This window comes from Ostrea edulis, chromosome 10 (assembly GCF_947568905.1).
Source record: "Ostrea edulis chromosome 10, xbOstEdul1.1, whole genome shotgun sequence".
NCBI classification, from domain to species: Eukaryota; Metazoa; Mollusca; class Bivalvia; order Ostreida; family Ostreidae; genus Ostrea; species Ostrea edulis.
The window spans coordinates 27891002-27916425 of NC_079173.1; the positions used below are offsets into that span (position 1 = coordinate 27891002).

Below are 25424 nucleotides of genomic sequence, written 5' to 3' on the forward strand. Positions count from 1 at the left end.
CGCACAATGATGATTCCACAGAAACAGATTGTTCAATATAAGCGACTTCAATATAAGTGGAGTAGACTATATTCAACAGAAACACAGAACCAAAGATTCATAAAGTAAATGTTATCAAGTTCTACCATGTGTATAACAATGATTCGTTGAAGACCATTCATTCTCAATTTATGAGCCAAGTTCACAAGTTCTTGAATTAAGAATTAAGCAATGCATGTTGAGGTTCAGTGGACACAGAAACATGGAGAGAAGTAATGAAGAATTGTGTTTCAGATTTTTTCGTACACAAAAAAGAAAGCTTTACAAACAGATGATGTTTGTCTAGATGTGTCGTCGCTACATGGACCCGTTAAATTATTCCAGTGCCATGGATTAGGGGGAAATCAAAAATGGGAGTATGATCGTCAGGTAAAACTGTCTCCTGATGTTGAAGAGTCATGTAGGGGTGATAACTCTCCATTTTGTATTAACAAAAGCTGAACTTTCCAACATGTTCTCATTTCTCACAGAAGAATTTTTTTAGCTGAATATCCAACTTGAGAGATATTTTTTTTATTTGTCTTGATAGCTTGATGGAGAGTTTAGCTTTAGTTTCTAATTTTTTTCTTTCAATTTCAGTTCTAATTTTTTCATTTCAGCCGAGTTGATGAAAACACCCAGCATGATATGTTTCCTCTCTTGCTACACAGCTTGACCTTTTGACCTTTCCTTCCTACATTTATTTTGGAAGTTGGGGATATTTTACTCAAGTTCACAAGCATTTTTTGAAAATTTGCACCTTAACTGCCTGTAAAAATTACACAGCCCTACCATTCCATAGCCCTGTGAATAGATAGAAAATCCTTCCAAAGCCATAAAAAAAATAAAATAAAGGAAAAATAGAAAAAGCCTTTAACTAAAGTAGATTACATCTGCAAATTACTACGGAATCTTCTTTTTCTTTACAAGCCGATTTTGGAACCAAACACAAATTGATTAAAATGTCTCAGTCTGAATATTATGCGGCAGGGAAAATGTAGTCTGGAAAAGGTAGAAAGAGTCGTGCTCGTACAATAGAGAGCGGGCATTCCTAGTTAAGTGCCTGTAGACAGGATGACTATCAGTAGTTGTAGACTTTTGTTTAATGTCTCCCTCTGCATGACTATGTAGGTATTCGCGTATTCAGGAACCAAACAACTAGCTACAGATGACAATCTGTGTATTGATGCTAGCTACAACAGCCCTCTGTTTATCCGCTGTGACTCGGGAAAGGGCCATTGGGAATATGTTAAAGAGGTAGATTTTACTAAACATTATTAATTTGCCATTCCCCACTTTGGCTTGTCTATGTGTATTTTTTATAAATAGTTGGCTTGTCGCTCTGTGTAGTTCTCAGTTGTAATGGTTTGTGGTTCAGGAGTTATGCTTCTATGGGGGAAAAATAGGTGCATTGCATGATGGGAAGGTTCAAATTGGATGGGCAATTAATGCAGATTGAATAGGGAAGGTGCACATGGCTCTGCAGAAATACCAAGTGTGTTGACATCTTGTCTTTATACATGTATTTTAGAAATGCTTTCACTGTTTTATGTGTATAGTCAGGCAAGTCATTTGTCCTCAGGTTTTGTTCATTTGGTTTAATAAAACTCTTTTTAGTGATTTTATTTTATTAATAGTGATATTGCTTACAATTCAAGTCAGTTGCAAATTTTAAGATGAATAACATTTTTCCATTGTGGTAAAGAGAACATGTATGCAATAGTAGATATTTAACAATTTAGGTGTTCTGAACTTATATTTTTTTTCTAGTAAAATTAGGCATTTATATAATACAGCCAAGAAATTTACACTGAATAGTAACACAACACATGTACAAACTACTTCTGACAGAAAAGGGAGGCAAATCTGGATTTTTTGTTTAAATGTAATGTAATAATGGAGCTGAAAGTACATCATAATGGGTAGAAAACAATATTATAAGTTCTGTTGATTAATATTGATCGTATACTTATATAAAGGGCATAATTATCTGGTCAAGGCATTTTGCTCTCTCTCTCTCTCTCTCTCTCTCTCTCTCTCTCTCTCTCTCTCTCTCTTTCTCTCTCTTTTTCTCTCTCTCTCTGAACTATATGTTTGCATGTTGTGGTGATTAGAATATATTATAATGTTGAATATATGATTATTTACAAGCATGATTATAATACTGGGAAATTACAAATATTCGGATATAATATTGCCAAACTGTAGCCCACAAAAGCTTCTGCATACTTCAAACTGTAGTTCACAACTTCTGCATACTTAGATTAGTTGAACAAAGGATGAGACTTTGATAAACATCTGAAAATCTTTTAGTATATACATGCACTATATTTATGAGAGTGTAAGGTGGTCTTTATATCTTTGCAACCATAGGAAAAACAGTCTTAGTTTGGCATACATCCATACAGCAAGGCTATAAATTAGGCTCTATGCTTTTATCAGATTGCCACACTGCTGAAAATTAGGTTCTACTGTATGTCTATATCAGATAGCCACACTGCTGTAAATTAGGTTCTATGCCTATATCAGATAGCCACACTGCTGTAAATTAGGTTCTATGCCTATATCATATAACCACACTGCTGTAAATTAGGTTCTATGTCTATATCAGATAGCCACACTACTGTAAATTAGGTTCTGTGTCTATATCAGATATCCACAATGCTGTAAATTAGGTTCTATGTCTATATCAGATAGCCACACTGCTGTAAATTAGGTTCTATGTCTATATCAGATAGCCACACTACTGTAAATTAGGTTCTGTGTCTATATCAGATATCCACAATGCTGTAAATTAGGTTCTGTGTCTATATCAGATATCCACACTGCTGTGAATTAGGTTCTATGCCTATATCAGATAGCCACACTACTGTAAATTAGGTTCTGTATCTATATCAGATATCCACAATGCTGTAAATTAGGTTCTATGTCTATATCAGATATCCACACTCAGCTGTAAATTAGGTTCTATGTTTATATCAGATATCCATATTGCTGCAAGTTAGACTTGTGATTACAGCTGAAATCTAGATAGCAAAGCTGCAAATCAGGCACTATGCCTATATACGCTATCAATACAACATACTTGTGATATCTAAGCATCTATGAATTTGCTGTATGCTTACAAATGTTATCCATATAGTATATTGTAAAAAAAAAAAAAAAAAGATTAATGGTATGCCTTTATCAGAATTCCCATACTATTCACATGTAGCTATGATGTAGGCCTATATACTATCCATCCAGCATAATTGATATTTGTATAGCATAGCTGTAGATTAAGCACTTTGTTATTAGCAAATATATATAACCTATATATATAAATTGACATGCTTAAGCTGTAAACAGTATCCAAACAGCATTGCTGTAAACAAGGCACTATACCTATAGGTTATGTTTATACAGCATAACTGTACATTAAGCACTATGCCATATTTCCAAATAGAATTACTGTAAATTAGGATCTGTGTTTATGGCTAGTATCAGCACATAAATAAAATTCCCCCAATTTGATGTGAAAATACAGCATTTATTACAACATCCTTACACTATCTGATTATTACAACATCTTTACAATGATTATCACAACATCTTTACAATGATTATAACAACATATTTACAATGATCTAACAATACCTTTTCAATGATTATTACAACATATTTACAATGATTATTACAACAACTTTACAATGATTATTACAATGATTATCACAACATCTTCACACTGATTATTACAACAACTTTACAATGATTATTACAACAACTTTACAATGATTATGACACCATCTTTACATTAATTGTCACAACACCTTTACAATGATTTATGACAACACCTTTACAATGATTATTACAACATCTTTACATTGATTATCACAACAGCTGCACAAGGTTCTTAAAGAGACACTACAGCTCATTTTCCACATTTTAATAAAGTGTTTTTAAAACCATGTATTGATAAAATGATAAATTTCATATCGATACTGACAATTTTGAACAATTGGGATGCATCAATTTACTCTCAACTGCGCTTTGAAGATCGTTCGGAATTCAAAGGTTTCTTCATGCTGACTCGGACTTTTGAATGCTTATTTACATCACATGGTTTTGAATGACAGCAAAGGTGTTCTGTAGGAAATTATTTAAATTCCCCCATCAAGGGGGTCCACACTCACCTTTCAAGTATAAGATTATTCCCTGCTCCTTATAATAAGTAATTATAAATCATTATTTCAACAGAAACCTTCCATGTTCCCACTGACCGATGTTTTTACAACTAACACGTGTCATGTTCAGATAAAAATAGCACTTACTTTTAAACGTGGTGTCTTCGCAGCTAGTCTCAATGGCAGATTTAGGGGGCCAGGATCCCCCTCCCTTTTTACCCCACAGATTGTGAATGAAAATCCAAATTTTGCATCAGAATGGCCGATTACTTTGGCTAATCTTTGACTTTCACACCCCTCTTCGGAAATCCTAGATCCGCCACTGAGTTACATGTGTTTCTCCGAGCTCTTTGTTTTCCAACGGTCAAACTGATACCAAGGTCAATTTTATTTCACATATGAGTTTTATCTCATTCTAATTTTACCTCTTTTCTCACAGAATCTGTCAAAATTCTAGATCTATCAACTACACTTTCTCTCTCTGGACGACATGCTGCACTGTTTACTGTCTATGCGCATGTGTCTGAAGACTGAAAGGAGGAGACTCGATATTTTGTGTATAGGCCATCAAAAAGTATTAATTTTTACGTTAAAACGATAATTTTTAACTTTAGATAAGTGTTATTTTCGCAAAGTTCATACTTTCAACAATGCAACAAAAATTGAGAGAGCGCTGGGAAAATTGTCATTTCATGATTTTTACGCAAAATGAGCTGTAGTGTCTCTTTAACATATCCTTGCAATTGATAATATTGAAACATCCTTACAGTTTTTATTAAATAATTTTTACACTGATTATGAGAAGATCACTATGTTGAATTATGCCTAATTTTTGCACTCTTAAGTCACTAATACATGAAAATATAATAAATGAATAATCATGTTACATTTTGGATAAATACAAAAAATTTATGTTAAAGATTGTAATCCTTTACTAATTCCTCTCTGAAATTTCATACAAGCTTATGGGTTCTTTTTTTAGACATTGGAGATAAAGCATTTAAACAGTAAACAGTGTCTCGGAGCAGCAGGGCCAAACGACAAGGACGCGCCGTCCATCGGTGAGTGTAGCGGAGTAAAATGGGGTCAGATTTACATGATTCAATTCATAGAATACTCTCTGTTGCAATTATAGCACTGACATTTTTTTTTTTAAAACATGAATTTTTAATACGATGTTTTTGAAATTCAGTGCTCAGTAAAACAGTAAGCAGGAATTCATTATCAGCATGTTCACTGTAACATGTGTTCATTATAAGCATGTTTGCAGTAACTGTGTATTACTGTATTTTGTAGTGGAGTTTTCATGAATTTAAACTGTAGCAGTTTAAATAAAGTTTTAAAAATGTGTAATACATTGAATGTATATGTTTTAACATCTCTTGAGAGAATTTTTCTCTCATATTGAGACGTCACCATTGCTGGTGAAGGGCTGTAGAATCTAGGGCTACCTGCTTCTAAGGATTGTATGCCCTGTCGAAGACCTACTAGCTCTGAAAACAGCCAAATTTTTAATTACTTTTATTTCTATCTTAGAATGAAAGCGAGTAAGGGACTAGGACTTAGTTTCCGTAACTTCGCTCCCAATCATATATTATTTTATGATATTGACAAAGTCTGCCCCTTGGCTTGTTACAGCTTCGTTTCTGGTACGATAAGTAGATGTGATACATCTAAATTTTATTTAGCAGAAATCGGGCATCTTATATAGAAAGAAATTTGTTCACGCATGGAAAATCTAAGTGTCTTGGGCAGTCATGCACACATTTATTTCAAACACTGCCTTCATGCATGTAAAAATTATGAGCACAAGATGAGCCCAGTTTTATTAAACAAACCTGATCAAACTGAAATTGAGGCAAACATTCAATTAAGTGTTTATATTGGAACGTCATCAACATTTCGGGGAATTGTTCCAGCCTTGGGCGTCATTCTTAAATTACCACAGATTTGATGGTGTCAAACCAAAATACCATATATTAGTGGAATATTTAGCGAGACACAAAATTAGCGATTTTCCCATACAAATGGGTATATTTTCATATATTTAGCTAGAGCTAAGTTTAGCGACTATGTAATTCCAGGAAAGTAACTATTACCTCCGATGTGGAATAAATTGTTAGCAATATTCAAGTTTAGTGATCTCATCACTCTCGCTAACAATGCCAAAATTAAATTCTTGCTAAAAAATTTTGCTTATGCAGTAAAATGACTGCTTAAATGAGAATGAGTATCATTAGTGTGTAGTTCTCACAGATATTTTCATGTTCCATTTCAGGGCCGTGCGATGGCAACGTTAGACAGAAGTGGGTTCTAACTGACATGAAGTGGTAGTGATATATTTGTCAGTCTTGCTTGTGCAATAATCAGTGATTGACATCCTGTTCTCAAACCAATCTCACACACCCAAGGGTCAGAGGTTAAGACCCACCAATCAAATTACAGAGTCATTCTGTGACAGAACATGCATATCCAGATTGGTGCTTGGATTTCTAGTCACGTAATCGTGTGTGTTAAAGTCATTTGTTTGGAATAGTTAACCCTGACTTGACCTAGAGCTTGCCGTTGGAGAATTAATGGAGTCGACGGTACATCCTGTACGTCCTATCATGTTCGGATTTCTTGTTATGACGTGATTAAATCCTCCTAATTCGTTATATTATTTTGTTGATACTTGGATCTTTCTCTATTATTATTTTGTATAGTATGTTTGCTGCATTTTAAACACTGTAGATTACTATTATATTGCAAGACCTTATTTTCACGAGGATACAATAATATATCTATTTGTGAGACATAATTTTGGGAATTATTATTTATTGCTTAAGTCTTCTATATGAAAGATTTTATTTGCAAGAACTAAATTTTTGCAAATGGCTTGTCCTGCAAAATTGTGCATAAATAATGTTCTTGTGAATAACTTGTAATTTTTACAGTATTTGAATATTCTTTGTGAATGGGTGGTTAGAAGTAGGTCATGTTCAGAAGAGTGATAGATTTATATATACCATGTATATGTATAATTAGATGATTTATGGACGGTGTCATGGTGATATGTATAGATGCCTGAGGTAGAAAAGAAATTGTCATTATAATCGGAGGATATGTTAATTTATTGAGAAACATTTACGCAGTGTAGTTGATTCAGCATATCATCTCTCCATGCACTGCGAGACTGTGTAAATAAGTTGTACTGTGTATTGACGTGTATGTTAAAATCCAATCAGTTGAGTGCAAATGTTTTATTGTCGAGTTTGATTCCGTGTGGTATATAATGTACTGGTGTGGTTTGAAAAGTAGAATTCATAATGTTGGGCAGAGGTTACTGAAAAGACAGTAGAGCTTTACTGAAAAGAAAGTAGACATTTACTGAAAAGAAAGTAGAGCTTTTGTACTTAATGTCCAAAATATTTTGTGCAAGTTCTTGTTACCAACTGGATACAAGTTCCCGAAGCCGATTACATGATGTTACCATTATTTCTGAAGCTGTATGAGTCTTTAAGACAGTATTATTTTTACATGTAAATGTTTTAGACTCGTTAACAAACTGCTCATTGTTTTATCAATTGCCATGTGTACTTCATTTGAATCGCTTCTGATCAGAATATGTCTGTCTTCCGATTTCCTGACTGTGATTTACCTTTCACAATTTCATACTTTTAGACAGCTGCATGCCACACTTAGTCCAAATCTACATCAATACTGGGGATCCTCTATACCAGAGATAATATTAAAATAAAAAAAAATGTAGAGCTCCGACGTGGTAATGCAGGTTTCTTGAATTCTCTGTAAGAAATTTGAGGCATATTTTCTAAAACAGATTAATATCAAAATTATCTTCAACTAAGCTTTTGGAATATATTGGATCATGCAGAATTTGACACATTTCCTAAATTCCGATCAAGGAATCCAATTAATAAAAGTTGGTTCCAGTCAACCTAATCAAGATCAGGTCTTACAGTTACTACATAACAGATAGAGAAGATCTAATTTCAATTAGATTGGGTTACAGTATTTGTTTATATGATCTAAATTTCAAAATGGCCACCATGTTTTCCCATAATCTCCAAAAATTCTGCATTTTGTTTTGTTCATTGTTCAGGATGAGTGTTGTGGTCTGCGGACATTTTTTCTTTTGGTTAATGTATAAAATGTATTTTCAAAAACAATCCCATCTTGACAGCAATATATACAGTGTGTAGTTTAATCACCGATTAATATTTCTTAAAGTCATGTACATGTAATTAGCAGATTTGAAAATTTATGTTTTAGATTTTGCATGGTAAATAAATATATGTTGTGAAAATTATGAGAGATGTTGAGAAGATGCTTAGTTTTACAAGTTATGTGTTCTGAGGTGTATTGTATGCTTGAGTGTCCATTCAAATTTTGATACTATCACGAAATTAGATACACATGTAATTTTCAGTTTCATGTACATATGTAGCATGTTCTAATTCTTGCAAGTGTATCAGCATTTTGCATCATTTAATATTTACAATTTTGGGCAGTATATAATTATTGCGTGTGAATAATACAATGATTTTATAAACAGCAATATTAAACCCATCCAGCAATGTTCCTTTAAAGTCATTGATAACAATTTGTACAGTATTTTTTTTCTTTTTGGTTTCAGCATTGGGAGACGTAGGCTTTAAAGATACTGTATGATTTGTTGTTGTTGGTATTGTGAATTGATGAAATATTTATTACGTGACATCTAACTTGCTGTTAATTTTTTTTTGTATTTCTATTTTCTTAATTGTTAATTTTTTGCTCAGAGGACATAATTCTGTACTCACTGAAGCGGAAGGCATTTTTGAACTTTGTACAAGTTGAAAACATAATGATAGCAAATAATTCTAATTAAATGTTCATCATCTTTAAATTTTCCATTTACATTGTTAAGGAATGGACCCATCTTCTCACAGTATTGTGTACATACAAGTTGAAGGGAAAACAGATATTTAATACCAGGCTCGTAGGAATGCAGGAAAAGGGGGTTACTGTCAGGAATATTTATTTTTAGAATTTTTGTAGAAATTCAATAATGCCTTTATTCCCTTTCGTTACCCCCTCTCCACTTAGATTTTTCTTCCTACCAGCCTGAATAGAGATGTATCAGAAATATGTCTCAACATGACCAAATCTTAAATATTAAAGAATTAATGCTTTTCAAATCAGGAAAGGGGTGTGATTTTTCTTATCAGGTGTACAACAAGCACAAGAATTACTCAGTTAAATGATTTGTATGATTAATGCATGATTTACAAAACAAAAACAAAACAAAAAAATCAAAAATGAAAACAACAACACCAAAAAAATTAACAAAAACAAAATCGGCTTTAATTTGTGTGGATTTAGACATCAATAAAAAAGAATCTTCGATTATACCAAATTCATGAAACAGGAATGTGCATAATTTTGAGCAGTAACCAAGGTTTTGTGTCTCGCTTGAAAAAAAGGGGGCATAACTGTTACTTTTAATCTATTTATAGAATTATCACGTGAATATTTTCTGAACTTAGATATTGAGGCAGGGCACTGCATCTAGTAGATTAGGAGAATGTGATTATTGTTATATCACCACACCTTTGTGTAGTCCTTCGATACGCTACATTCCACACACACTTGAGTATCCGGATATAAAACTGCGGGCCATTTAAAGTATGTCTTTAGTTTTGAACCATTCCATCGTATATCCCAATGCATACTTATTGTCAATGATGAAGGTTTGTACCCATGTAATTTATTGAGGCAGCCCACTAATGGGCCTCGTTAAATGACGTCAGAGAAAATAATTTCTTCAGGACAATATTGTCTTCTATGTAGACGGATTTGTTTCTCAATTTGAACGAGGGAAAGATTTATATCATTTTGAAGGTGTTTTTATTGGAAGACTGTGTGGAAGAACTATTACATTGTATGCAAAGTTTGTAGAAGATATTATAAATTAATAGTAATAAAAACTTCTTTAAATTAACACCGCTTTGTTACTTTACGGGACGTATTGTAAATTAACACTGCTTTGTTACCTTACGGGACGTATTATACTAGAAGTCCGTGCCCATTTGCTAGTACTTTGAATACATTCCAGATATAAAAAAGGAAATTCCAGGAGTGCTTGTCCTAGGTTTTAGAGCTAATCTGTCATAGAGAAAACGAATTATGGCAGAGAAATGTTTTCCTATCACAAATGATGTGGTAACATTACTCTATCTTCAACGGATGTTATTGCTCAAAATGTCTGGTAGAGAAATGTTCTCCTATCTCAAATGCTGATGTAGTAACATTGCTCTATCTTCTATGGATCTTCTGGTAGAGGAATATTCTATCTCAATTGTTCTCCTACCTCCAATGCTGATGGGGTAACATTACTCTGTCTTCAATGGATCTTACTGCTCAAGAGTGGTGATAATACATAGGGGAATATTCCTCTTCATTGAAATTTGATGAACAAATTGTTTTCGGGTATCCCCATTTTTTTTAATTTTTTTTTTGTGTGTGCAGTTTATACATGTAACCTTTAACAATACTTTTAGGCCTGAAATCATCACAATATGTCAGATGATGCAACTTAGTTAAAAGATTTGTCGTACTTTAAAGCAGGTTCATTGTGACCTTTGGTTAACATGGTTTAGCCTAGTATGGAAAACCCCTGTCCTATTCATAACTCGACAATTATTTGGCCAAAAATCATCAGATTTTGTCGGTTAATGCATTATAGGTAAAAGGTTTGTCGCACCCTACATTAAGGTCACTGTGACCTTCAATTAAAATGACGTCATAACCCTTGTTGAGCTCTTGTAGATTAGAGTCCTAGAATCAACGAACTTGTCAATTAATGCATCATAGACAAAGATCATTAAAATTTTAAAAATGACCAAGTTTTAAAATCAAAATACAGAATGCACTTCCTGGGTGTCGATTTTTTTTCCCCAAACGCATGTGGAAGAGATTATTTGAATCTCCTTTGTTAGCTGACTTGTTTTTATATTCTTATGAAGCAGAATTTTAAATTCATAAAATCATAAATTATTTATAGAAAAACTTCAACGTGAGAAGAAAAAAATATCTTGCTGTGGCCTTCAATGCGATATTTAGATATATCGACGACGTTTTATCTATTAAAGAGTCCTCCACTTCTGCTTCCTACTTCGATATTTTATTGAAAATAGATGTTAACGGCAATATAACAACTCAACTTTCTGATATACGGGATGATTTCAGCTTCTCCATCGTCAACTTCCTATATTTATGTAGCAATATTCCATTATCACCTGCATATAGTGTTAATATTTCTCAACTGATTCGATAAGCAAGAGCTTGTTCTGCGTATGATCGGTTTTTAAATCGTGGCAAGCTACTGACAAACAAGTGGATGGTGCAGTGGTTTCAACATTCTCGTTCAAAGTCAGCATTTCGCAAATTCTATGGTCGTTATAACAATCGAGTTTGCATATCATTGGGTCAGATGCTGTCCGACTTGTTTCTTTCCGATTTTAAGCCGATCTTGGCACACTGATTTTGACTACGGGTAATTCCGTTCACTTGATCAAGATATTGGGGTGACGGTTGACAGGGGATACTTGCTCCTATATAGGCAAGTGATCCCACCTCTGGTATATCCAGGGGTCCGTGTTTGCCCAACTCTTCTATTTTGTATTGCTTATAGGAGTTGTTAAATTGATCACTGTTTGTTATCTTTCATGTAAATAAAATGAAAATTATCTTTCGAAATATTACTTCTGTACAGTTAGTTGATCACGTGGTATATTGACAAATTTGTTGTTCTCAGGTATCGCCCGTTACCACGGTTGGTTACACTTCGTTCCTCTCTCAGCGAGTGCAATCAACCGTGGGTATCCGACGATGACACCAAGGTTGATCTGATTTTGTCACGTGCACACTCGTCTGTTCATGATGAGTAAGCATATGAAGGGGCGTGTCATGTGCCGTGGCGATGCATTGCATTGCTGTAATTCACAGATGCATGGAGCTGTCAACGCGAAGACTAGGCAAAATTACTTTTGAAGATACTGTTTGATGGCCTTCAGCGTGGAGTACCTACATATAATGCAAAACAAAACCTACTGAAACCAAACGGATTATATTACCAAAGTCTTTAAAATGAAAATGAATACTTTCACTCCCTCCATCTTCTTCTGGATTTGTTTTACTGTTTCGTGAGCTATAGCTGTGTGTGTCCGTCCGTCGTCTCGAGTCGCCCGTCGATAACTCTTGAATTTCGAACTTCAGCTTACAACTCCTATAAGCAATACAAAACAGAGGGTTGGGCAAACACGGACCCCTGGACATACCAGAGGTGGGATCAGGTGCCTCGGAGGAGTAAGCATCCCCTGTCAACCGGTCATACCCGCCGTGAGCCCTATATTTCGATCAGGTAAACGGAGTTATCCATAATCAAAATCAGTGTGCCAAGAACGGCCTAATAATCGGTAAGAAACACGTCAGACAGCATTTGACCCAATGATAGGTTGTATTGGCAAACTAGATCGTTATAACGACCACAGAATTTGTGAAATGCTGATTTTAAACGAGACTGTTGGAACCCCTGCACCATCAACTTGTTTGTCAATAGCCTGCTTCGATTTAAAAACTGACCATGCGCAGAACAAGCTCTTGCGTATCGAATCAGTTGGAAAAACACCATATGCAGGTGGTAATTGAATATTGCTACATAAATATGGGAAGTTGACGATGTATTAAAGACGGATTTACAGTGTTATAGAAAACCCCGATGTAAACATAAAAAATCCTACTTCATATTACATGTATGCGTCCGAAATCTTTGGTATCCTATTACCTTGATATACTGACTTTAATTAACCTTTATCCAAACCGTAACGTGACCTAGATCATTTTCATGTATCAAGACTTTTCACTATTTTTTTTAATACATGTATATATGAAATGAACACCAAGTAGTCGTGGATGATTTCACATTATTAGAATTCGTTTAGATTCACCCTATATAATGGTTAAAAGAGGCGTTTTAATTGGATTGATCTTCAAAATAAAATCAGTACGTGCCATGACGCATTAGAGTCGATCCAGATATTTCTGATAGGATGGGGGGTGGGTGTAAAAGACAAGGCTATTAAGATTTGGCTATAAAAGACATCAAAATTTTGACTGTTTATGGACATATTTTTATATTTATGATAATAATGAAAAATTATGTGATATCTATTACTACACATTATTTGAATAAGAGTTGTCAGAAGAAAACATAGCTCGTCGAGAAGCGAGACTATTCTTAACCTATCCCCTTTGGTTCAAAATGTTTTTGAAAAGTAGGTCAAAGTCCAAGGTCACTAGGTCGATTTTTTACCCGGACTGGAATGACGCTCGGTTATTGGATGAAACACATCACGTGACTGCCGTCTAAATTTCTTTAGACGGTGAGTAAAACAAATTAGATGACAACATGGCGGCCGTTACGTCTTACCATAAATATATAACTTTATCGTTAACCAAAAGTAAGCGGTCATTGTTGTCCTACTTGGATATTGAAATGAAAATAACATTTAAAAAATTGTTATTGAACATTGTGTTCATGTATTAATGTTACTATGTTGAAATGATCTCAGTTCAGTTCTTGTTGACTGTTAATAAGTAAATGTATTGCATTTCTTTCTTACATTTATCAACATATAAAAAGGTTTAGTCCTTAACAAAACAAAACACGTATTAGGTTTGTTACTGACTGTCTACGGGAATGTGTCGGGTTGTTTATGTTCATAGACTCGCTTTCTATGGACTGAACAACCCGACATATTCCTGTAGACAGTCAGGTAAAAAACCTAATTAGTAATATCATACCGTATGAAAAGCTTGCACATAAGGTATATCTAAATGTGAAATATCTAAACTCCTGGATCAAAAGAAGTAGTCGATGTTAATGTTACTACAACTGCCTCGGTACATCAAGGAAAAATACGGCGTGGGAGTCATGGACACAGACTTTTCGTAGACAACGAAAAAATCATCGGATCGGTACTCCTGACACTGAAAAGTACTCCACAGGCCAAAGTCACTAGGTAAAAAGTCTTCATACCAAAGGAAAGTTCTTGTCATGAGGCATCTATACGTGAAATAGCAAAAACCCCTTTCATCCATAGTTCAAAAACATGTAGCCAGTGTTAAAGTATTTGAAAAGTAGGTCAAATTCCAAGGTCAAAAGGTCGGAATTCTTGATTCCAAAATATATAGCTTGTCATAAAAATACCAAAGCTCTATCCCCCTTGGTTGAAAGATAGATCAAACTCCAAGGTCACTAGTCTTCATATCAAAGAAAGGGTTTGTCATGCAGTATCTATATATGGAACATTAAATCCCTACCCCCTTGGTTCAAAAGATATAGCAAAGGTTAAAGTTTTAGGCCAAAGTCAAAAGTCTTCTTACCAAAAGAAATGTTTCTTTATGAGCCATTTATATGCGAAATGCTAAAGCCTTATCCCCCTTGGTTCCATAAATGTATCCCAGGTCAAAGGTTTTGAAGAATGTGTTATTCAAAGCCAAAAGTCAAGGTCAGTAAGTCTAAAGCTTTCGTACCGAAAAAAAAAACTTTTCATGAGGAATCTCTATGTGAAATATCAACAAACTCTCCCTCTTAGTTCAAAAGATATAGCTAAGGTTAAATGTTTTGAAAAGTAGGGCATAGGCTAAGGTCACTCAAGGTCAAAAGTCTTACATCAAAAGAAAGCTCTCACCATGAGACATCTAAATATGAAATATCATTCTCCCTTTTGGTTGAATAGATATAGCCCTAGTTATTTTTTTCCTTAAAAGTGTGACGCCGACACTGGGAGTCATGACAGTAGCGGTATGGAAATTCGTCAGTTCCGGTGAGCTAAGTGGAAGAGGGGCGACCCCGAGATGGATCCGCCACTGTGTATATAATTGTTGTATAGTCCTACTCCCATGACGTGCGATATCTAAATGTGAACATCAAGCTCTCAAACCTGTTAATTTTAGATTTATATTACGAAGTTAATTTATGCTATTTCCTACACCTAGGGCAATCAGGGGTCTCTAATCTTTACCTCTGACTGGTACTTAAATCACTACGCTACGGCAAATATAACCACTAAAGTACATTTTATAGTCATTCTTTAAAAATGTTCACTCGACTAGAAAAATGATATGGGGTTTTTGTATTTTTATTTTTATGTTCTGACAATAAAAAAAAACTTGAAAAGAATTTCGAAAGTCACAAGATTAATCCTTATTCTGCAATACATTTGTAAATATTGTCACGTCTATATTTTGTAAGTACCTTTTAATATTGTATCATCAATGAAAACACGCGATAATGCAGTTAACCAAGTCATCGCATACGGAGACTGTGTGCGTGTTTCGCGCGTGCGTGCGTGCGTGCGTGCGTGTGTGTGAAAGTAGCCGAATATACTTAATCGTCTTTGTGATAGTTTTTTATCATACTACTACTTGCGTAGATTTTTTTAATTTATACTTATTTTTGGATTAAAGTTTTTAAAAATTGACAACCCCAATAAATCGTAAGTCAGATTATCAAATTATATATATATATATATATATATATATATATATATATATATATATATATATATAATTTTATGTCAAATTAATATGTCACTTGTGGGTCACTGTCATTGCCAAAAAATTATCGAAACATATAATATGTAAAATGAAATAGTAAAGCTTTATTACAGATAAAACATTGGTATTACATAATTCATATCAATATTACAGATAGCAATAAATTAGCAATAAAACCCAATAAATGTGTATGTTGCTACATACATATCTTCCATATGAACATCACACTGTTATATACATATATTTTGGTAAAGAGTCGTTAGTGTTTCACATCAATTGAAGTTATCTATATGATACAAGATTGCACTGGACTGAGTAAAACACAATTCTATAAAAAGAAAATACATCTGAGGAATATTTTTTGTCTTGCATATTATAAATGCAAATTTTTCTCTGTTTTCATTGCCTACCATACCCACAGCGATAGAGTTATATGAATAAAATATAAAATTCAATACAAAAAACACCACAAAAATACAAATATATAAAAGTTGTATTTACTAATTAATACACATATAATGAAAAACTATCAAGGTACTCGATGTGTATCGAAGGGATAATGAGCAATTTTGAATGATTTAATTAATGTTTACTGTGAAATAATGATGAAAGTGAAGTAGACTGGTAAATGATTTTAAACTGACCTTTTTGCACTTGAAACTTTTTTGAAGTTATCTTTCCCTCGTAAAAATAAGAGAAATCTAATTTTCTAAAATATGTGCGGTAAATGTTTAATTGTATTTCACATTTTCATAAATAGAAAGTGTATGTAACTTATTATCATAGAAATATGTATGAAAATATAATTTTTTAAAAAATATCTTAATGAATCATGCTCTACCAATAGACTTCAATGTAAAATTCTAGGTGAAATAAATCGAGCAGTAATCAAAATTTTGAAAATTTCTATGATGGATTATTTTTTTATTTCATGAACCCAAAATCATACCATGGTTACAAAAACCCCACAATCCATTTACTAAGATATGAAATATGGTCGTTACACATTGAATACCTTAAAAGCCTTACAAAATTACCCACCACCATCTATAAACCAAATACCATGTTACAACCAACAAAATGGAATGCGACAATTATTCTGCACAGTATTCGGACATTTACTTTTAGCTATAATTAAAACACGAAATAAAAAGTACATTAGAATATATTACCTCCAGCCTGTGTATACGCTGTAAGGGTAAACCTGCATATCATAATACTTGTCAAAAGGGTTAACACAAAATTTCACTTCTTATAGAGAATTGTACGTTGTCATTTTGAAATCATCTCACAGCATAAGAGTACTAAGCATTGTGAGTGCAAACATGACGGTGATCATAGAGTGATATTCGACTGTATTAGACCCATTACTGCAGATCTTCAGCGGGGCCTGGGATGACTCATCTTCGATGATTGAAGAATATACTTTGGTCCAAAACGTGGTCTTCGATTTCACGATCGTAGCTCTGGAAAATGAAATAAATGGCTGGAATTAGCTCCCTAGAATTTACAGAGATTGATTACAATAATCATATAAACATGCAGGGATGTCAGTTAATTAATGCCTACCAAGTTCATTGAGTGCCCGTTAGGACATTCGCTTATCAATGTCAATACAGGTTCTCAGTCAGAAAAATTCGCTATCTTCGATAGTTTTCTTTTATCTTTAACCAATAAATTGAAATTATTAACCACAATTCTACACCATTATAAGTCGTAACTTTGGATCTTGTGTATATTTTTCCTATAGAAGAGGGCGTGTTTTTCACTTGAGGGAGTACGAGGGCGTGGTTTAGTAGATATTTAATCTTCACGCTACTTGGGCATTTTATGAAATTATCGAGTATATAGAAGGACAGTGCCAAGGCTTTTCATCCTGGAGAAAAATATGTTTAGACCACACGGGATTGTCAGTGCTTACTTTGTTTCATGATGGCTACCCTTGTCCCTTATGATATTGTTTTACAGATCACTAGATATTGTCAATTTGAAATGCTTGCTCCTTCGTTGAGGTGATATTTTTAACTAATTTCAATGAGTTAATCATGTAACCGTATTTGTCAAGTATCTAAACTAGTTGTTTGTTTAGGAGAGAAACTCTAAAATAAAACAGAAAAACGACGGAAAAGCTTAGGATGAATCTGTATTTTGCACCGGTCCATCATAGTCACGTGATGAACAGTTGGTAATATCTGTATAATTAGCGTTTATTAGATTTGTATCTTTATGGGTTATCCTAGAAATTTAGGGCACTGATCCTTAAAAAAAAATATTCAGTTAACAATTAAATGCATGTAATCCATTGTATCTAGTACATTATAACAAGAGACCTCTGAGTCAGCTGAGTATCATATGACGATCTACATGGTTACGTGTACATGTGTACTAAGTAATTTGACCATAAGTTTCTTCATGATTCATTGTCAAGATTACAACAAAGTGATGATAAATATAAAAACATTATCCCATGTAAATCAAACATGAAAAACCCTACATGTAGTATTTCCTGTTCAATTAAATACCTTAAACATATCTAGTTTGCAGTTACAGAACTCTGTTCTATTTTCAACAGTTTTCCTAACAAATGAGGCATTATTTTTCCACAGATCCTCACCAACGAAGAGAAATCCTTACTAATAAACAGTAATAGAAGAAACAAAACATGTAAACTTTGAGGTATTTGTATAACTTTAAGGGAAATACGTTGGCAACCTATTAGGATATAAAACTTAATTGTTATCATAAGAAGAATGGCCAATTCAAAAGATGGCCAATGTCACAAGGACAAATATCTTGGTACCAGTAGAAAGATCTTGTCACAGGAAATGATCATGTGGAATATGAAAGCTCTAATATTTACCATTCAGAAGTTCTGACCAATGTCTTTTCTTTTCTTTTTTTTAAAGTAGGTCAAATGCCAAGGTCAAAAGGTTTAGTACCCACGGAAAGGTCTTGTCACAAGGAACACTCATGTTAAATATCAAAGCTCTAGCACTCACTGTTCAAAAGTTGTTAGCACGGTTAACGTTTTAGACAGAATGACAGAATTACAGATTTATAGAATGACAGACAGGACAAAAACAATATGCCCCCGATCTTCGATCTCGGGGGCATAAAAATACGTTATGTGTACCTAGGTTTTTGTTTATTTGCTGTCTTCCGCCACACTTAATTTTTTTCCAGTTATCTGGTGGCACCCAGTTTTTATTGTGGAAGAGAGAACCCAGATACAATGTACCTGGGAAGAGACCACCGACCTTCCGAAAGTAAACTGGGAAACTTTCTCACTTACCAGCGCGAGCGGGATTCGAACCGACCAGAGGTGAGAGGTTATGTGATTTTGAGCGCGGCGTACCTAGGTATACTACATCTGTGATACAAGGCACAAGTATTCATAGGAATAGAGTTGCTCGTTATTAATAAATATTAAACGTAATCTACAGAATTACATGTAAAAGTGCTTGTCCTTGCCCAGAAACGAATTCTACATGAAATCTAAAGCTGACTACAGAGCTGGAGATAAAAGAATGTTTATGAGACACCCTCGACAGTTTAGTCAGAAATGGGATAGAAATTCATTAATTGATTGATTGTACATTGTTGAACGTCCCTCTCGAGAATATTGTACTCAGAAGGGTTGCAAAATTAGGCTTACGGCTTTTGAGCAGGGAAGGATATTTATCGTGCCACACCTGCTGTGACACGGGGCCTCGGTTTTTGCGCCTCTTACAACAAGCAAGGGGATACTGAGGACCTATTTTAACCCGGATCCTCACGGTTATAGAAATGTGAGCTCGGGTTATATAGAAGATTATGGTAAAATGAAATAGACATTATATAGTTGTTATACTTTTTACAAAATTGGTTTGGTGTACTCAAAAGCTTTATGTATATATGTTATTCAGAAATTAAGCTAAACACACGATGCCCTAGGTTTAAAAATGGGCCAAGAATCATCGATAGACTAGTAATGTTTTGAGCTAAATGCAAAATCCAAAAATGAGGTGAAGATCATTTGGAAAGACGCGTGTTGCCATGTCCTAATTAAAAAAAAAATGTATGTGTTTGAAGTTTGATGTAAAATGATCAAAATGAGCTGAAAGTAAATTCCAAAATAAATTTTACCGCCCATTGGAAAGGATTTTTCGTTTTAAAATAATGTCACAAAAATGACGGAAGATACGGGGTGAAATGTCATAGTTATTGTGCTACCTTAACTAAATTTTCACCGGGTATTGATTAAATTAGGAAGCAGGAATGATTGAGTACAGGATCATTAATAAGTTAAACGAATGAGTAAGTTTAATTAAAATCCATTATCACATGCATATGATGTTTGAGTCTCTCAACTGATTTGATACGCATGGGCTTGTTCAGCGTATGGTCAGTTTTTAAATCGAGGTAGGCTACTGACAAACGTTGATGTTACAGAGGTTTCAACAGTCTCGTTGAAAGTCATTTCACAAATTCTATGATCGTCATAACGATATTATTTACATATACGTACAACCTGTCAATAGATCCAATGTTGTCTAGTGTGTTTCATTCCAATTGTTAGTCCTTTATTTTGCATACTAATTTTGATTAATTTTGATTACTCCGTTAACCTGATCAAAATATAGGGCTCACGGCGAGTGAGGCCCGTCGACAGTGGGTGCTTACTCCTCCTAGGCACATGATTCCACCTCTGGTGTGTCCATAGGTCCATGTTTGCCCTACTTTTAGTTTTATATTCTTGATAGGAATTATAAGATTGATCACTTTTCATTATCTTCACTTTTTCATTATAAGATAAAACTTAACATAAAAAAAAGTAAAAAAAAAAAAAAAAAAAAAAAAAAAAAAAAATTGGACATTCATATTATGCTCAAACAAAACGTGTTCATGCATGGGATTTTATGAAGACATCCTCAATAAATTCGTGAGAAATGAACTAAACGTTAGATATGACTTTAAGGTCATAAGGAGGACCATGGAGGGTCATCCTCTTAAGGTCAGCCAGAACGTAATAAACAAGATCCATAAATATGAGTTCATGGTCATACATAGATTAGGGCATAGTTGTAGTGTTCATAAGAAGATTTATTTTACATAATGTTTGAACTTTCAGAAGGCGTTGTTAGGTCGGTAGTAAATGCGCTCCAAGTAAATCCAGAGTGTGAGGTCAAGGTCGAATGGAATATCAAGCATACTGGGCGTGTTCTCAACACACTGATGTGTTCCAATGTATAAAGATTGATGGAAAAAGTCCCACAGCTAATCCAGAAATGGGCTAAACGCTAAGCGGAACAGATAGAGGACAGAAGAACAGCATTACGCATCGCTTAATATCAACTCAAAATTTCACCTTCACTTCTCTCTTGCGTTCTGTAAACAGGTACAATCTCGATACATTCGTGATGTCGTGTACTCAATAATTCCTGTTTCCCAATTTTATCATAATACCCGGTGAAAATTTGATACGGGTATCATAATAACTATCATGGTATTTATTTCATTTCGTAGTATTATCTTAAAACCAAATATCTTCCAGTGAGTGGTAAAGTCTCTTTTGCAGGAATTAAAATTTCTCACAGTTAAACGATTTGCACGACTAAAATGTGGTGACTATGATTAGACGTAGTCACATTAACCTTATAATCCAGGGAAAGGTCTTCCGAATGTAAACCAATAAGGCGATATCTTTGTAACTGTGAGATGTAGATTCAATACTGCTACAGCATAATTTCTTCTTTGATCTTGTATCTACTTTGTACTTTTGGATATGTCTCTCTCTCTCTCTCTCTCTCTCTCTCTCTCTCATCTATTCATCCATCCATCGTACCTCTTCATGAAATAATTCATACCTGAAAATGAGATGGCCTACTCCAGAGGGGAACGACGCTTTCCAGTGGAAAACCCGAGATTCAATCTTGGAGTGATTCATATGAACCACAGCACTCTTCAAATAGAGAAAAGCCACGAATCAACAAATGAAACAAATACTCATCTCTTGGATATATACAGGTATTTACTAGTACTGTCATTTAGAAAACATGTTAGGGCTAATAAGTAGCCATATAATTATTCAACTGACTATTGAATTCATGGATGCGGGACTAGACGACCTTTCAACAGATCTTTAGTTCTTTTAAGCTCTTTGAAGCTCGAATGGATGTGTATGCCTTGCAGTAGTTTAAACAGAATTTTATTCGATGTTAAAAAGTAGACCATGTATTTTTTCAATGTGATAAACTATGAAAAATAATATGATTTGACAATTTCGACAAATTATATACAGGTATTAAAGGAGTACTGATACACTCAATGTTAGGGGAAAACGGTGATTTTCTAATATTTCTATATACTTAAGTGGACTAGAGTCTGAGACTACTTTCTCCCTGCTAATAATGAAATTCAAGTTATAACGGATAACGGAATATATAGAGCTGACTTCAGTCCGGAACTACTTTCCCCTTATGAGTAATGATATTGTAGTAATAGCGTAACAGAAGATACTGAGCTGACCGGAGTTTGAATGGTGTTACATGCACGGCGATTGGAGTCAATCCGCATAAAGCACATTCTGTAAACACTGCCATACCCCGAAATGACATCAAAAATAAATTTAATTTTTTTTTTTATTAAATTAGCAAAAGCCGACAAACAATAAATTACCTACAAGAAATGTAGCAATGAACTGTTTCGAGTCGGTGCATTTTTTCCGGAGTGATCGAAATATAGGGAATGAATCAAACTTTTAATATCTGTCTACAATCACTTCGTGGAGTGTGAAAATCGTCACGGTGATTAAAGAAATGCATCAATTCTATTCCCCATGTTTAAAAAACCGCAGATGAGATCATGAAAATCAGATAATTTACAATCTACCTTTGCATTGTCTTCGCAATCCATTGTCTCCAGGAATTGGTCCCCTTCTTCCACCGAGAAACTCCCATGTCCCTTGGTAGGGGCCGCCACATCGCAGGCAATTTGACGCGCCTGCATCATAATCCCTTCATAGTATGTCACTCCATGGAGCCCCGTAGTATTCACAGTTACTGAAACACAATGGTGATCAAAAATGGCATTGTGGTTTATAAAACATTAGATGTCATGGACTTTTCATGACTATAAATGTTGAAGCGGTAAATATCTTAATATCCCCTTAGGGGAAACGATCCCTCCTCCACCGTTACCTCCCCTTTTCACTTATTTTTGAACTGGTATACACAAGAAAGCTTTAATGGAAAGTCTGGTTTTTATGGGTTCAGTGTTTTGTTTTTAAACACTTGTCTTATTTTTACTATTTCTTAATATCTTTTCTTGAAAGGAGAGACGATCCTTTACAAGAAGATTGAACTCCCCTTTCCCAAACATTTGTGTTGTGGCTCTTTACCTTTAACAATAGAAATTGGGCGATATACCAAGCCAAAATTACAGTTGAATGAAAGAACATGCACTTACTGTAAAAATAACTGTATAGAAGATGAAATGCATTTTTTAATGGAGTGTGAGAAATTCTGATTTGAGATACTTTTTATTTCAAAAGGATCAAGAAGTTAGTGATACGTTTACATCTATCAATTACGTAAATAAGTGTGTTTTCTTAATGAATGATGTATCTGTCCAACCATTTTACCAAAGACACTATATGATGTTTTATCGTCGGAAACAATGTGAACATTCCACGTAGTTTATTAGTTTATCTCTTTATTATCATATGTATATGAGGTAGTTAATCAGTTTATTTCTGTTTATCTTTTACATGACAGTTGTCTTATGATATGTATTTCAATGATATTGTCTCATAAGTCAATATGGCTGGATACCAATGCTTTTAACATTATATATATATATATATATATATATATATATATATATATATATATATATATATATCTTTAATGAAATATTTGGTCCAGTAGCTTTTTGAAAAGTAAAAAAAAAAGATTAAAATGTGGAAAGTTTAAAGTCAGACCCACAACACGGATAATTTCCATCAGAACACTCACTAGAGCTTTTAGCACAGGTATGATAAAGTAAAAATTATCATCAAATGCTTGGGAGAAACAAATATGTATGGAACAGAATGTAAGAACCATCCAAAATGACTCTTCGTAAAATTTCTACCCGATATGAAATCAAATTTATTCTAAACAAAAGAAAATTGATTTTACTGATTTGCAGAATTTCACTTACTTTCAATGACATCGTTAGGACTGTATGACGTGGCGTTCACAGATATTGTGTATGGAGGGGCGGTGGTTTGAGCACTGGCTTTGTGACCTGTCGGAAACATGGAGGCACACGATCCAAGGGGAGGTCCATATGCATAGGAAATGACTCCCGGGAGGAAAACCAGGACGACATACGTCAAATACAGCATCATCTTCGTAAACTAAAATTCAACAGATAGCTGTTATGAAACATACATGCATTGATTACTTAAAATGGAAATATTTTCCCGCCTGGCCCAGGCTGGTATATTGAAATTAGTATGTATACCCATCCATAGCAATTATCTTAAATGGTACGTTCCACATCTCCGATTTCCTCCGTTCCATTACCGACGATACTCTCAACACATAAAAGTCCGGGTTTAATTATGAAATTCCTTTACAGAATGTAAATTAGATAACAGGCACTATCATATGCATCAAAATCTTAATTCCTGTCAATTTCAAGGTGGGGCCTGGTGGTACATGCATATATCAGGGAGGCTCGGTTGTTCGTTCGTTAACGTCCCGCTGGAGAATTTATTGCCCGTGTAGAAACCTCACTAGCTTTAGGTGCAGTGCCACAGTCTGACCACTGCACGGCGCTTAAGGCCGCAACAGTGAGGGCTGTTTATCGTGCCAGTGTTTACTGGGACCCAGGGCTTTCGTTTTTTACTTAAGGAGGTACTCTACATCGTCATAATGGCTGAGTTCCTCTTAAAACATGGAAGAAAATATAAATATCATCAGTATTTGTCTATTCATTTCAAAACTCATCGCCTAGCTGAGTAGCTCAGTAGGTTAGCACGTCAACTGCTGAACTGATCGAGTACATTGGAGGGGTTTTAATTTTTTTCAGATTTTTTTCTACTAAGATTGCATTTTTCGACTAAATAAAGTAAATATGAAAGTTTTTGATTTCAAAATAGTGTTGTACATATCCTCCACCTTTCATCCATATCAAATTTCTCTGATGTAGCATACTTCCTTAAGGTCATAACGAAAAGACCCGTGCATAGTTTTTACTGATAATGCCGACCGCTTGGCAAATGAACAATCGATATCAATCTGTCCTTATCCAGGTTAGGCGTTGAGATCGGGCACCTACATTGTAACACGAGTCTAACAGTTACAAATTAAGCACTGTAACCGATAATGGAATATTGTTACATAAAAAAAATGGGAAGTTGGACGATGAAGAAGTTGAAGACTGTTTTGTAGGTAGTTTACCGTTAAAGTCTATGTTAGATAAAATACCCAAATATGAAGTACATGTGTAGATATGTTAGAACTTTTGTTTCGAGTTCACTGAGATATTTTGAATCAACATATGAATGAAAATGAATATTGTTAATAGATAAAATGTTATCAATGAAAGGTGAAGATAACGAACAGTGATCAATCTCATAACTCCCATAAGTAATACAAAATAGATAGTTGG

General features: G+C 34.3%; 2 protein-coding genes across 7 annotated transcripts in view; one reads left to right on the forward strand and one right to left on the reverse strand.

Moving 5' to 3' along the window:
- The window catches only part of LOC125665653 (polypeptide N-acetylgalactosaminyltransferase 13-like), a 32768-nt gene extending 22604 nt beyond the window's left edge, over positions 1-10164 (forward strand). For 2 of the 6 annotated variants that reach the window (XM_056152368.1, XM_056152369.1), the window contains exons 12-14: positions 274-408; positions 5164-5242; positions 6460-10164. In XM_056152368.1, coding sequence (XP_056008343.1) covers positions 274-408; positions 5164-5242; positions 6460-6515 — 270 coding nt within the window. In that variant the 3' untranslated portion in view covers positions 6516-10164. Of the gene's footprint in view, positions 1-273; positions 409-1149; positions 1276-5163; positions 5243-5373; positions 5388-6459 lie in introns of all 6 variants that reach the window. The other 4 variants (XM_056152370.1, XM_056152371.1, XM_048898407.2 and 1 more) reach the window with 3 other exon arrangements.
- Positions 10165-15864: 5700 nt separating this feature from the next.
- On the reverse strand, positions 15865-24177 carry LOC125665335 (putative defense protein). The gene is made up of 4 exons (XM_048897982.2): positions 23967-24177; positions 22656-22825; positions 21632-21726; positions 15865-17251 (listed from the first exon to the last, which is right to left on the reverse strand). Exons 1-4 carry the CDS (start codon positions 24154-24156, stop codon positions 17074-17076), a joined length of 633 nt encoding a protein of 210 aa, XP_048753939.2. The 5' UTR covers positions 24157-24177; the 3' UTR covers positions 15865-17073.
- Between the last annotated feature and the right edge of the window lie 1247 nt (positions 24178-25424).